Consider the following 15,780-nt stretch of genomic DNA (forward strand, 5'->3'; position numbering starts at 1 on the left):
AAGGACTGCACAGCCCACAACATCAAAGCAATTCAGTCAAAGATGAGAGGTGGCATTTTCCTTTATTCAACTACTCGTGCAAACCTACTGTTTCCTTAGGATGACGTTTCGTGGATACTTCATTCACAGACAGAGATCTGAAACCTAGAAAGTGGGGTGGGGAGTTGAAGGTGAGAGTCAGGGGAAAGTGGCAAAGATTAAGCACCCTCCTACCAGTTCTTTCTTTTTGTTAGAAACGGAGACTTCCTGGCTCCAGATAACTCTATTTTTAAAACACACCGTGGAGGCAAAACTCCTCGCCCCTTATCTAGACAAAGTTTACAGCTTAGATAAAATCCAAACCGCTAATTATTTTCTGAAACAGGAGTGGGATAAACAGTACCTGTCGTGAATAAAACCCGCACCGTCAGTTTGAATTACAGGTGTCATGTCTATGTCAGCCAGGCATATTCACACCCACTGCTTGCAAAGAAATACGCCTTTTTTTCTAGTAACTCATTCAAACATGTTGCTCTGCCAGTGAGCTGCAGCCTTGGTTTGGGTGTTACAGCCTAGTCATTTTATCTCCTGTCATATCTGGAGTGATTTTGTACAGTGCCACTCGGGCACCAAGGCTCCTGTTTCCAGCGTTGGAGGCCATATTAAAAAGGGCTGGCAGGAGCTCCAGTGACATTAATCAGGGCAGTGAAAGGGCACCACTTGGAGGATTTATGGCCGTCTTAAGAGCTCTTTTACAGAAGGGGCCTTCAAAATGCTTTTCCAGTAATACAATTAAACTGTTTGCTCTCACAGCTAATAAAGAGCAGACACAGACAGCTATACCTGCCCTGGGCTATTGAGCCTGTCAGGTCTCATCAGATAAAGAAGGCTGGTCCTCCCAGCCCATATCCAGACCAGACACAAGAGAAAATATAGAATGCTGCAGAAAGCCAATGTCCAGGGACACTGGTGGTCTTCAGCTAGATACTGGTATGTGGGTGGGTGGCACTCTCAAAGGAATGGCTTTGGTTCCAGCAGAACAGGCAGTTCAAGGATAGATTCAAGTGCATAGCTGTGTTGGTCTGAAGTAGCACAACGACATTTGAGTCCAACAATCTTTGTAGCCTTAAAGATGTTATTGGCAGTTTTAAGATTCATGATGTGTAGTCATCAGATGCTATATGCAGATAGAAATTGGACAGTCCACTAGAAAAGAGGATTGAGGTGGCTTTCTGTTGGATTAGAAAGGAATGTCAAAACTAAAGCTAACTAGCACATAATTGAGACATAGCAAAATTCAATCAGAGAGATTCTTACTCAACAGTTGCTTAGTACAGAAGTCGTGTTTGTGTTAGATTTGAGAATGTGCTATTACTGGAGCTGAAGGAGGATATCAGCTTCTACCAGCAGTGTGTTCACTAATACATTGTGTTGCTTTCTTCTTACCACCTAATTGCCTGACCAAAATGTTCTTTTCTTTCCATGATATACACCGTTTTGTCAGTGGAGGGTGCTGCATAGCCACAGAAAAGTAGTTACCATGGTAGTGGCCAATATATTTTTAGTAAATAGTATTGTGTTGAATGGATGTTTTCTTCCCTCCATACATCCTTTGTTCATTGTAACTTAATTTTCAGGGCTACTATAAAATAATACGCCAAAAATACTTTCAGTGTTAGACACAGACTGGAGAGACCTAGGTTACAAATATGAAAATTAAAACAATTTTGATGCAGCATGGTGCAGTGATCCCCAACCTTTTTATCAACGCTTAACAATTTTACTGAGGCCGTGGGGGGGGGGGCAGTCCTTTGCCACTGTAGTGATTAAGAGCAGCAGCTTCTAATCTGGAAAGCCACAGATTTGATTGCCCAGTTCTCCATTTACAGCCAGCTGGGTAATCTTGGGCTAGTCACAGTTCTGTTAGAACTGTTCTCACAGAGCAGTCGCTTTCAGACCCATTCCGCACAGCAACAGCTGCTCTGGGACACCACCGGTGTGGTGCTGTGGAGCTTTATGCGTCCCCTGAGAAACACAGCGGCCACAGAATGGTTCCACTACACTGGAAAGCCCACGGGGGGGTATTATTTTGTGGGACAGTGGGATTGTATAGAACATAATCCATCATTCCTGGGGGGGGGAATTCCCTGGTCTGCCCCATGGTGCGGCGAAGCACCACAAAGCTGACTGGGGCATTCTTTGCCCCCTTTTGGCCACCATAGGGCAGGAAGGAGTCAAACCTTCCCTGTCCAGATGAGCCTGCTGCAGGTCAGGCTCTGTTGGCCCCTACAGCAGGCTAAGGTACCACGGATTCTCTTGTGTTCCCTTAGCCTGGGCCAACTGAAGACCTGATCCACCACAGACCCAGGAAGGGGCCTGCTCAGCGGCTGCATCATGTAGATTTGCCCCGCTTGCATATGACCGCTCTCTCAGCCTTTTCCGCCCATGCAGAATCAACCTCAGTGCTCTTTCGGCCTCACGTACCTCACAGGGTGCTGTTGTAGGGAAAGGAAGGAGATTGTAAGCCGCTTTGAGACTCCTTCAGGCAATGAAAAGCAGGGTATAAAAAACAGCTCCTCTTCTTCTTCCTCCAGATCCTTTCTTCCACAATCTTCTGTTTTCCAGATGACTTCTAATGAAGTTCTTGTCAAGACTGGTATACATTACGTGCTGAAAACTGAATGTGGAATTGGATATGGGAACTCCTAAAATCAGTAGTTGACCCAATGGAAGATGTCAGGGCCCACGGGGCCCTGCCAAGGCTGCTAGCTATGAATTAGTGGTTGCATAGTTTGAACCTGACATCATAAATAATAAAGGTGGGTCAGTTAAGGATTAGAAGAGGGAGGTCAACACAATATTTACACTAATGTCAAGGTCACCAGTAAAATCTTGTTTGTAACAGCAACCCCTTCCTTATTTAGAGAAAACATACATGGAAGCTGTAAAGTGAGTTATCCTGGCAACCACAAGATGAGAAATCCTTTAGGCTAGAAGTCAGACAGAAAACTGGAAGGCAGTGTTTGCAGGATTTCAAAGGCATTTTTTGTCTCTACCTGGTCTACCAAGCCTTAAGCTGTTTAAAAAAACACTGAGCACCTTGCTGGATAAAACTGATTTTCCTCTGATTATTCTCACTGTCATATTGCCAGGCCTTTCAACTGTCTCCTTTTCCAGTGATCAGTTGTTTTGTAATATCCTGGTTGCCCCAAATCTGTACCCAATTACACTGCAGCCTTCAGCATACTTACCTACTAGTAAAGATTCCAAAATATCATTTATATAAGTGATACTAAAATATTGGAGAAATTACTTCTTCCTTAATGTGGTTAGAATCGCATAGTTATTCTTTTACACTGAAAAGAAAATGTGACTACCAAATATTATCTGCAACAGGACAAATTGAGAAAAGATTCTAGCCAGGTTCCATTTAGAAATGTCATGGATTCTAGGATGTCTTTACATTTTCACAGATGGAAGATGATCAGATTTGTACCTAAAACACATGTCTACTGTAATGTAAAAAGAGTAGCACTACCACACACTGTTTGTTATCATTCTACATACACCAATATTCTTGGTTTTGCTAACGCTGTGGCCTGTCCTATAACAACACAACTGCAGACGCAAAGGTAGGCTTCTGTTTATAAAACGTCACCTGACAACTGGCTCTCAGCTGAAATCCAGAACATAACTAACCACCCTCAAGAGGTTCTACAGCCCTCAGTGGTCTGAGAAGTGTTACAGAAATCAGTCACAGTGATGTTCTTGTAATTATTCTCCTTTATTATTATTCTGTTTGAAAAAGGAGCCGGGAGTCGCAAGTAACGCTAATTGGCACATTTGCTTTATTTTTTAAAACAAACTGGGGTTGTATTTTTCAATCTGTTTTTCTTTGTTTTGTCTCCTTTAGTTCATTCCATCATCACATTGAAAAAGGGAGAAAAGAAAAATCTTTGTTCTTTTTTTTTTCTTAACTCGCTCAATAGGTTTGGACTCCTCAGATGAACGTAACATTGCACACACACTTGGAACAGAGAGAGAGGGAAAGAGAGAGAAAGAAAGAGCGCGCATTCATGGTGGGCAGACAAACACACGCACGCGCAGACCAAAGAATTCTGATACAGTGCAAGAATTTTCCCAAAATGATTGGATCATCATTACCAAAAAACTCGCCATAACAACACCAAGAAACAAAATGTTTAAGCCACACTGTTTGACTGGGATTTTTCCTGCTTTTTTTTTCTTTAAATGTTTGCCACACAGAGAGAAAAAGGATTGTGGGGAGGGAGGAGAGGACAAGGAGGACAGACAGACTCACAGGTGTGAGTGGGGGTGGGTCAGATAGGAACAAGGAAGGAAGGAAAGATACAGGAAAGAGGAGGGAGGGAGGGGCAGTGGGGAGTCATTTCTTAATGTTCAGGCATTTTCTTGGTCCGCCTTGCTCTCGTCTTCTTTTGCTTCTTCCTGCTGGGCACTTTCAGAAGGTTTGGTTTCTTCTACAGCATCTAAGAGGCACAAACATACAACTGTAAGGACATGCCTGGAACAAGGATAATTACACATATTCAAATGAAGTTGGCCAGTGACTGCGTCCCCTTTCTGTGTTCCAACTTCTAGGCTTGTCTGGACAGTTGGGTGCTTTCCTACTATGTATGCCTACTGGCTTGTCTCTTACCAGCTTCCTGAAATCTTTCTGGACACAATGAAGGATGAAATAGAGTTCCTAACAGAATTTTGTACTATTATGAATATGGGGTAATGAATAAATTCATAACACTAAGCACAATTACATTTTATACCAATGCATCTGATCTTTGTGGATGACACGGGGAAACAGGACACACTAAACAAACAAACAACACTGGTATTCTCTGGAGAGGGAAGGAAGAACTGGAATATACACCAGAATGTGGTCTGGGTTGACTAAGAGTCCAGTCAGAAGAGCAAAGAGATCTGCCTGAAAAGTCCTGATATATTCTCATCATGTCTCCATAAAGGGTTATTTCTTGTATTGCTTCAATTTATAGCTCTACAAGTGTAATATAATGAATGTCCATTGGGAAATTCCTTCCTTTCGGTTTGTTGAGTTCATTCATGCTAGGTCACCTGAGAATATAGGAATGTTAATCAAATAGATTCCTTTTGTTTTAGGTCAAAACATACAGGAATTCTATATTGTGAGCAAATATGTTCATATATTAAAAACAGATGGTACTGGACTACAGGACTGCAAATAATAGCCTACTAAAAATGCTCCCCAAATGATGGCTACAGAAGAATTTTGAATAAATTACATGGGAGCTGGCTGTGTATGCCCACTTGCTACGTCTCCAATGAATATGGTAAAATACATTTTTTCCTCAAGATCCACTTCTGTTTCCCTGTCTGTTCTCACTTCTTCGCAAGATCAAAATGTTGGCTGATACAGGACCTCCTTGACTGATAGAGAGTAAATTAGGATCTAGTGCTGGGAGACCCCCAGAAAGGGTTGTCATCCCCCACCTGAAGCCTGGAGTTTTTACAACTGATCATAAATCAGTTCCTCTGGAGGAAATGGCAGCACTAAAGGGTCAGTTCTACATGATCCCGACTCTGCTCTCTGCAGGAACTATCCCCAGTATCCAGTAATTTCCTAACCCAGAGTTGGCAACCCCCTTCCTAGCATCAATGTTCCTCCTTATGCTTGGAATGCTTGAGAAATCCTCTGCATCAAATGTATCTAAGGGACCACCTCTCACATTATGTCTGCTGAGAGTACTAAGGTCTAGTGACCAAAATCTGAGGATCCCTGGCCCTAAAAAGTCAAACTGGTCTCAACCAGGGGTGAGGCCTTTTTTGGCCCTGGCCCTGGCCCTGGCCCTGGCCTGGTGGAAAGTGCTACCAGGTGAGATCAGAACCCTGTGGGACCATTGATCATTTTGCAGTGCTTGCAAAACAGCTGTTCCACCAGGCTTGCAGTTGAGGCCTAACATCAAAACACTGCTGGCCTCCCTTTCCAGATCGGTCACAATAACTGCATTGAAGTGCATGTTAAGTCCCACTTTGCTATTCCCCTAGAGTAATAAGATGGATTGAGGAGACTAATGCTATTTATTGTTTTATATATTGATATGTTTTAAACTCTGGTGCTGGAGAAGACTCTTGCGAGTCCTTTGGACTGCAAGGCGAACAAACCGGTCAGTCCTAGAGGAGATCAGCCCTGACCGCTCCTTAGAAGGCCAGATCCTGAAGATGAAACTCAAATACTTTGGCCACCTCATGAGAAGGAAAGACTCCCTGGAGAAGAGCCTAATGCTGGGAGCGATTGAGGGCAAAAGAAAAAGGGGACGACAGAGAATGAGGTGGCTGGAAGGAGTCACTGAAGCAGTCAGTGCAAACTTAAAAGGACTCCGGGGAATGGTAGAGGACAGGAAGGCCTGGAGGATCATTGTCCATGGGGTTGCGATGGGTCGGACACGACTTCGCACCTAACAACAACAACGATGTTTTAAAAGGTAAAGGTATCCCCTGTGCAAGCACCAAGTCATGTCTGACCCTTGGGGTGACGCCCTCCAGCGTTTTCATGGCAGACTCAATACGGGGTGGTTTGCCAGTGCCTTCCCCAGTCATGACCGTTTACCCCCCAGCAGCAAGCTGGGTACTCATTTTACCGACCTCGGAAGGATGGAAGGCTGAGTCAACCTTGAGCCGGCTGCTGGGATCGAACTCCCAGCCTCATGGGCAAAGCTTTCAGACTGCTGCCTTATCACTCTGCGCCACAAGAGGCTCTAACGATGTTTTAAACTGTCCTAATCTCTGTCCACTTCAGTCAGTGAGAGTTATCTGAAGCCAGCTAGTGTTTCATTCAAAGGCAGCCAAGGCGTCTAGTGGAGGGTCCAGACTTTGTCTGCAAAATAGCTTGCAAATGCCTCACAGCTTATTTCCATTTTGTTTCTATTTTGGTGCCCTTCTTCAAGCCTGGTGAGTGACTGAAATACCCTAAACAATTTTGCAGAGTGTGAGTTCACAGATGTGATGGAAGTTGAGTAAAACTCAAGTTTTACTTATTTCTGTACCATCCCATACGTCTTCAGAAATGACCTATAGGATATTCTCTATACTTCATCATTTTCCCTCCATACTCACTGTAGCTGTCTCAGTTCCCATTTCATCTCATAGAGCACCTCTGTGTACTGGAAGCCCACTTTGGATGGGGGTGGAGAGACTGTTGGGGGGGGGGTGATCTCATCAATGGCAAACAACATCCAGTTGGGTCAGTCACTGACTAGCTCATTTAGAGACGTGCAGGGAGGCATTGGGTCCTACAGAGTGTTCAGGAATCCATTGGCGAACCAAAATTTGCTTGGTACTCAACTGAAGTGGGTAGGAGGGAATGTAGTCGGGCCTTCAGGGTGCAGTGGTCTGACCATGGTTCCAACAAGCTGGTGCTCCCTCACCCTAGGGAGGCTCATCTGGCCTCGACCAGAATCAGGGCTTTTTGTTCTGGCCCCAATGTGATGGAACGAGCTTCCTGAGGAGTTCAGGAGTCTGCCAAAGCTAAAACTGTTCCACAAGGGCCTGCAAAAGAAAGCTCTTCCACCAAGCTTTCAATCAAGGCCAACGAAACAACTCCATCAACTAGAGCCCCCAAAGGCCCCTCCTACTATCAACAGCATGCTGTAGAGGCATGGGGTGACTCCTGATTCAGCAATGGCCCCAGAATGATTTAAATTGGTGCAGTTAATAGTTACACAATTATAAAGTTATAATGCTCTTCTGTTAGAAATGTTATAAGTTTATAATCATATTTTCTCTGTATTGTTACTACGAATCTTCATTGTAAACTGCCCTGAGCCATAAGGAAGGGCGGTATAAAAGTGTAATAAATAAATAAATACGAATCTTAAACTTTACATTTATTTTTATATATTATGATGATAGTATTGTGACATAAATTGTGTGTGCCACCCTGAATCTCCAGGGAACGGTGGCATACAAGTACAGAAATAAAAAAACAAACTAGATGAGTAGTTAACAACCTCTTTCTCTACAAATGCCAGCTTCTTGATTTACTACTATGTGTTTCCTTGAAAGAGCCAAGATGGTACACGTAAAGGTTTATCAGTAAATGAATGAATGTTATGAGTAAATACAGGCTGATTGCTATAAAACTGAGGGAGGCCAAAGGCTTAGCCATTCTGAGGGAGAATAGCATTCCCAGCTGCCTTCACCTACGTTATGTACTAATGGTTTGTAGGCTCTGCTCCAAGTCCTTCTCCTGCCCTACATCAGTGAAATTAGATTGAGTGGATTTCCGAGTAAAAGCCATCTCTTGGGATTGGCCCAGCTCTCTTTGATTTGCTAAGATTAATTAAACAGGAGCATGCAAGGGCACCCTGCCACTGATCTTTTTTTGTGGTTGGTGGCTTTTGGCTTTATTTTTGTGGGCTTTTTTGTTTTTGTTTCTACCTTTGTGGGATCTTTAAATGATCAACCACAGTGCCAGTTAAAATAAATCATACGAGCTCTCCAGATTCTTTACAACAGTCTCTGGAGATTAGTCCTTCAATGTTCTCACATTTACAGCTGACAATGCTCACTCAAAAACAACTATCTTGCTTCCCCTGACATCCATAGCATCAGTTTCTTGACTCGCTTATATTCACCTAGACCTTTATGGTAACTCATTGTATTTGAGCCATTCAAGACAATGTAGCACATCACTTATTTCTGCATGGCCTTTTGAGACCAAGTGTGAAACATTCTATACATGCATGTTTTTAAATGTTTTATTTCTAAGAGTTGTAGGCTTGACCATTTCCACACTGGAGGCTTTGCGCCAGGTTGCAGACTGGCGTTTGAGCCGGGGTAGGTTGCCCCACCTCTTACTGTTCCTACACGGGGGAGCATTTGGCCCGGTGTACCTCGTTCACCCTGGATTTGTGCTGCTGCATGGGAGCCAGAGCAACAAAGTTCCCATTGTGAAAATGGTCCTTGTATAATATCATGAATGGGATGTGGATTTGGAAGCTAAGTAGGGCTGGTAGGTTGGATGAGGGACCACTAAGGAAGTTTTTGCAGTGGCAAACTACTGCCTTAAAATCCTTATGGGGTGCCATAAATCAGGTACTATTTGACAACAGTTTACACACCAATATCACGAACATGCGTGTTTAGGATAAAGTGGTATGTATTTCCATTTTCCACAGAAAATCTAAATTCTTTTGAGAGCTAGTATGATATAGCCTCTTGTGGCGCAGAGTGGTAAGGCAGCGATATGCTGTCTGAATCTGTCTGCCCATGAGGTTGGGAGTTCAATCCCAGCAGCCGGCTCAAGGTTGACTCAGCCTTCCATCCTTCCGAGGTCGGTAAAATGAGTACCCAGCTGGGGGGTAAACGGTGATGACTGGGGAAGGCACTGGCAAACCACCCCGTATTGAGTCTGCCAAGAAAACGCTAGAGGGCGTCACCCCAAGGGTCAGACATGACTCGGTGCTTGCACAGGGGATACCTTTACCTTTACCTTTACCTATGATATAGATGTCAAAATGTTGGACTAGGATCTGGAAGATGCAAGTTTCAATCTTCACTCTTCCATGGAAGTTCACTGGATGACTTGCCAGTTACACTTGTTGAACACCTATCTCTCAGCACTGCTGTGAGGACAAGAATGAAGGAGGGGACTATTATGCGCAAATACAAGTGATGTATATGACACTTCAAGCCTTTTAACAAGGCTACTTTGCTTTGAACCAAAACCAGAGGTTCTAGCAAAGATCAAAAGAAAGCAATGGCCAACACCACCCTTTGGCGCAAGAGAAATATTTATTCATATTATTTTATACTTACTCACACTAGAAAATATTTACCATCTTTCCCTGGCCTCAGTCCATAACACACAAGTAAAACACATACAGCTCCAAAAAGCAGCAGATATCAAAATCATCTTTACCAAAAATTAAAAACATGTGATAAAACAAATCAGAGAAGTATCACAAGCCCAACTCCCCAAATAAAACAATAGGAAAGGTTTTTATGGCCTTCCTCCACGAGCTCATTGAAGTGGACAAGCAAGCCTTCCCAAGCAGAGCATTTTAGAAAAGGTCTTATTCTTCATTGACAGAGGGTTCATGTCTGAGGACAGCAGTGAACAGGGCGGAGTAGCACTTTTTCAGGTATTCTAGTGCTCAAAATCTATTCGTGCCCAAGTTTTTCTACTTAATAAAATCTTCCCACAGCCATACATTTTAAAGGCTTTCTGGTGTCATAAGGCCCCATTTCACAGTTACGAATTTAAATTCATTTTGGTAGGAGGGTGCTCCTATGATTCACTGTATACCAAACTGTTTGACATGATCTCAACTCTACATATGATTGTAGACATGGTTGCAGTGTGATCAGGAGCATAAAAGCTGTGAACTATAGTCATTCAAGCCTATATGTGCTTCATGTAAAAGCTGATATCACAAATCTGAAAACAGGAAATTCCTTGATGTGAATGGATAAAATTATACTTCGTAGCATTCTGATCATACTAGCTTGCTATATGTTAGATACAAGAGTGGTCAAACTGTGGCCCTCCAGATGTCCATGGACTACAATTCCCATGAGCCCCTGCCAGTGCAATGTAGCCCATTGACATCTGGAGAGCCACAGTTTGGGATCCCTGTACTAGAAGCTGCTAGAATTTAGCCTCTTAAAAAGAGCAGTTCCACTTTCCACTTTCTGTTCAGTTTGGATCTTGTTAGCAGCCAATTCAGTTGAAGGTTCCCTCCAAGCATTCCTTTTACAGTTATAATAAAGTTACCAGATAGTTATGCACCTTCTCTCTAGCTTCTTTGTCATTAGGGGCAAATTGGAAGAAAAAACAGCCATGGAAAAGAGGGAATAGGTTTCATTCCAGCCTGTGTTTTTCATCTGCTTCAATGGGCCACACCCTTTTATGACCCAGGCACCCTTTAATGCAGAACACTGTCTTCAAAAGGATGCCTTGATTGCTATCTGGGTTCATCAGCATATTACAGGGCTATGCCCATCAAGAATTCAGTCAAACCTTAACAGGAATCTGACATTGATTTGCATCATTGTCCCTTCCTGGGAAATTCCTAGCTTCACAGAGCTAGTTTTCATACCTGGTCTTCTGTGAAGATTAGAGCTTCAGGTATAAAAGGGACAAACACAAAAAGGGACATCTTCATTCATGTTATTGTTCCAAATTTAGATAATATCTGCATTGTTGATGGATCTGATGAAGAGACAACAAGGTTGCACGAAGTCCTGCACTGGTTTACTGATACTGGCCCTGTGTTCAGTGTGAAATATGTGTGTTTACTGTCTCTTAGACTAAAATTCTTATCTATTTAATTGATGTGAATGGCATCTGTCCAACTCCAGTGAAGATAACAGCAATCCGCAAAGAAGAAGATGAAAAAGTTGGTTTTTACAACCTAAAGGAGTTTCAAAGTGACTTATAATCGCCTTCTCTTCCTCTCCCCATAACAGATACCCTGTGAGGTAGATGGGGATGAGAGAGCTCTGATCAAACTGCTCTGTGAGAAGAGCTCTAATAGGGCTATGACTAGCCCACGATCATCCAGCTGGCTGCATGTGGAGGAATGGTGAATCAAACCTGGCTCTCCAGATTAGGGGTCTCCACTCTTAACTACTACACAAAGACGACTCTCTATGTCATGAACCAAAGCTCCTGTGTTTTTCTCAGACTTCTGAAAAAAAAATTTTAGCATTAGTCCATTAGTGGAACTCCTTTTGTATCATCTTCTGAAGAAAGGTGGACAGTCCTGCATTATAGGGCTTCTGGTGCTGTCAAACTGGTGTACTGGAAAAGCCTCTCCCACATATGATGTTTTCCCATATGGTACTGGGGCTGCCTTGAGACACAGTTTGAAGACTCTTGTGAGACCATCCTCATATCTTCTTCTAAAAAATGGCTCAAAAAGAATGAAATTACTCCCAGATCAGTTTGGAGGTTCTTACCATTGTGGGCAGGCTGAAGAAGTTCCATGACTATGTCTATGATCAGCCATTAATTATTGGCACTGAACAGAAGAAGAAGAATGAAGATGAAGATGAAAATGAGTTGGTTCTTATATGCCGCTTTTCTCTACCCGAAGGAGTCTCAAAGCGACTTACAGTCACGTTCCCTTTCCTCTCCCCACAACAGACACCCTGTGAGATGGGTGAGGCTGAGAGAGCCCTGATATCACTGCTCGGTCAGAACAGCTTTATCAGTGCCGTGGCGAGCCCCAGATGACTCAGCTGGCTGCATGTGAGGGAGCGCAGAATTGAACCCAACATGCCAGATTAGAAGTCCTCACTCCTAACCACTACACCAGACTGCTGGGATCATTTGCCTCTGCCCAGAAGACATGAAATATTGTTCCGACAGATATTTCATTGGGAAATCTTTTTGAATGTATAGGACTCCTTATAGCATTGTACTAATCCAAGATACTGGCCAGCAAGGGGATATAAACAAAGCCTCAGGTTTTCTGACTCTAGACAGAAATAAATACTTGCTAAAGCTACCTACCTACCTACCTACCTACCTACCTTTTCACTCTTGAAACAATAAACTTGTAACCCACCACGAGCCAATCTCGGAAGTGGCAGGAAATTGATGATGATGATGATGGTGATGATGATGATGATAAGGATAAGCAGTTACATTGGCCAGGTTACCTGCTCTGTCCACAGCTGTTTTGGAGGGTTATTACAAGAAGTTCCCTCTACCTCAAAGACTATGTCCTTGTAACAGTGGTCAGGTAGAAACCATACAGCACTTCCTGCTTTATTGCCCCGCTTATTATATGATTCAAGGCAAACTATTACAGCTTATTCTAGAGAGATATTCAGGCATACAAACAAGGCAAATGATAAAGAAGCTGTTAAGTGATGGAGGAAGTCATACAACTGTCTATATTGCTGCTGCCATTTAGATATGCAGCACCATTAAAGGTTAAATAAGTACTTTCATTTTATACAGATTTTTGACTGGTTAATTTTTACATCCGATCAAATTTTAAAACTTGCTTTAAAATTGTTACATTTTTAATTACTTCTTTTAAAATAATCTCCAAACTATACATATATATTATATATTGCGAACTAAGATGTTTATATTTCTCTGAACTGTGATGCTGTTATCATTGTATTTCCAATGCAAAAACGGGCAAATATTATTTGTAAATTCCTCTTACAATCCTGAGAAATGTATCTCTCCTCATCGAAAAGATGTATTTTAAACTGTGTTAAAAGGAAGAATGTGTTAGTCATGTTTGGAATCATTTTTTCTTCAAAATTTCGAGAAACTTGTGACTAATACAGGGGGGAGGGGTTTCCTCTCAAATTTGAAGATAACTAATACAATGATACCATTTGTTTAACCACACAGAAGATGTATCATGTTGACTAATGGTAGTTTAGGTACCCAACATTTTATAATGAAGTAAATAATGATGATAATATTTACTAAATAAGCATGTCACCCTTCCCCTCCCCATTCAAGAGTACTTTTTAGCACACCTTTCCCTCCAATGAATGGAATATGTCGGTGGGGCAGTTCACTGGGAGATGTTTTCTGCTTTCAGACCCAGCTATGTGCTCTGCAAATTCACCTAAACATGTTCCTGCCCTATCTTTCTTCATAAATAGATGCAAAGCTCAGTTTGAGTCTCCTCCCCCCCCTTTTGTCCACCTACAGCCAGTGGAAAGGAACAAGACCCCCATCATGTGCCATGAGGGAGGCAACCAAGGGAGTGTGCTTTCACATGGAAGAGGTTGTTAAGGGGAGCTAGACTCTCTGCTCCATTGACAGGCATCTCTCACTGTCTAGACACCAGCTGCCTGGTTGCCATGGAAACCCTCCAACTTTGGCTGATGGGCAAGAGCGGTAATGTCTCTCTAGAGAAATTGGTGGGGGGGGGGGGGGAGAAAAAGAGATGCTCTTTGTAAATACAATGCCTTAACCCTATTACAACTGTGTTTACTTTCTGGTAACCGAAGAAAGCCAGAGTTACCCATTTCTCTCCACAGCCATCTTCCACCTCAGAGGCAAGCTCTGGGATTTGAGCAGGCATCTGGGACATGCCTCATTGCTCATTTCTGTCTCCCTCCCCCAACCTGTCTCTCTCGGAGTGCTCATTCAGTACATCAGAGCTTTCTTCATCATCACAGACACCTTAATTGTATGGAAAGGAATGCCCCAGGGACGAGATGGCAGACTGTCAGGTGCATTTAGTGCTATTCCGAGGGAAGGGCCTCCCTGATGGATGCCACTCTCTCCTACTCTGTTGGCGCTCCAGCTTCTGAGAAAATAACACACCACTTAGACAACAATGCTTCTATCATCCTGAAAGTGTATTTCATCAGCGAACTTGTTTTAGTGCAGTCAGCAGGTAAGTGAGAATGTGCATTACTGTAGGACAGGATGAAGAAGTACAAAATTTTTCACAGTCAGAGTAGTTCAGCAGTGGAATAGGCTGCCTAAGGAGGTGGTGAGCTCCCCCTCACTGGCAGTCTTCAAGCAAAGGCTGGATGCTTTAGGATGCTTTGGGCTGGATTAGATGGCCTGTGCGGCCCCTTCCAACTCTATGATTCTATGATTAACATTGGTAAGCTGAATCTTTCCGGTATAAAACAGTCCCACACAGGTTCACTCACATATAAGATCTGTAGTTAGGAAGACCAGGGGACTGCCCCCTTTAAACACTGCTACCTTTTCTACCAGTTGTCCACTTAAAGGAAAGAGGAGTGTGTAAAAGGGAGGGGTGTGCTTCACAATGGAATATCTGTCTGCTGCCAGATGAGTAATTCATTTCTGCTGTCTGAATTTTCCTTCGAGCAAATCTTGTTCTTGACCAAAGCATTCTTCAAGCATAAAAATTACCATGGACTAAAAAAAAGGATCAGCCCTGACAAATCTTGGTCAGCTTGCACACAGGTGACTTCCACTTATGATTTGTGAAACTTTTTAAACTTAAGTATTCATTTTTCTGGGGAAAACCCGAGTCACTTAGTGTGAACTACTTTTGTCCCCCTTTCTTTCCTGTTTCTTTCCATCCTGCTTTCCTTCCTTTATTTGTTTAATATATTTTATACAACACAAAACACAAATGTCCAATGTGAATACCCAAAATATAAATTACCACCACTACCACCCACAAAATTTATAGTAAATTAAATACATAGCACCATTAAACTACAAGCGAAAGTAGTCACTTAAATCCTAGCAGGATTCTTCTAAATTCTACCTTCTTGATCCAGTGAACTCAGTGGCTTTAGAAAGGCACAGTAAAATACTAGCAGCAATAAGTTCAAGTTACAGAAGGAGGCAACAATATATCAAAACAGACCACTGAGAAACCAGATGTGGATAAGAAGATGACAAAACACTAGTTATTCTTACAAAATGCTCCTGAGGTAACAGAAAGATTTTGATCTGGCATTGCTAAATTTGGTACCAGGTACAGAATTCCATAATCAGGATGCCACAACAGAAAAGGCCCTGGTGTTTTATTAAGAGAACATGTGCAAATAAACAAAGAAACAAATGGATTCTATAAAAGTAGCAACATAGAATAAGAATGACCAGACATGCTTCACCCCCTCCCAGGCACAGAAACCACGAGAGAACTCACTCATGCTCAGGAGGGGGGGGGGGAGAAGAGCAATGGAAGTGGCATATTCCCTAGCTCAGTGGTCCCCAACCCCCAGTCCGGGGACCAGGACCGGTCCATAGAACAGCCAGTACTGGGCTGCAGCTCCTCGTCCTCCTCCCCAGCTGCTGCCTCAAGGGCTGCC

At 42.9% G+C, this 15,780-nt stretch overlaps 1 protein-coding gene across 1 annotated transcript in view; it reads right to left on the reverse strand.

The window, feature by feature from the left end:
- Nucleotides 1-3,804: 3,804 nt before the first annotated feature.
- Nucleotides 3,805-15,780, reverse strand: part of GAP43 (growth associated protein 43) — an 80,363-nt gene continuing 68,387 nt past the window's right edge. The window contains exon 3 of the mRNA XM_077341932.1: nt 3,805-4,487. Coding sequence (XP_077198047.1) covers nt 4,399-4,487 — 89 coding nt within the window. The 3' untranslated portion in view covers nt 3,805-4,398. The remainder of the gene's footprint in view (nt 4,488-15,780) is intronic.

Source organism: Paroedura picta, chromosome 6, assembly GCF_049243985.1.
Source record: "Paroedura picta isolate Pp20150507F chromosome 6, Ppicta_v3.0, whole genome shotgun sequence".
Lineage (NCBI taxonomy): Eukaryota > Metazoa > Chordata > Lepidosauria > Squamata > Gekkonidae > Paroedura > Paroedura picta.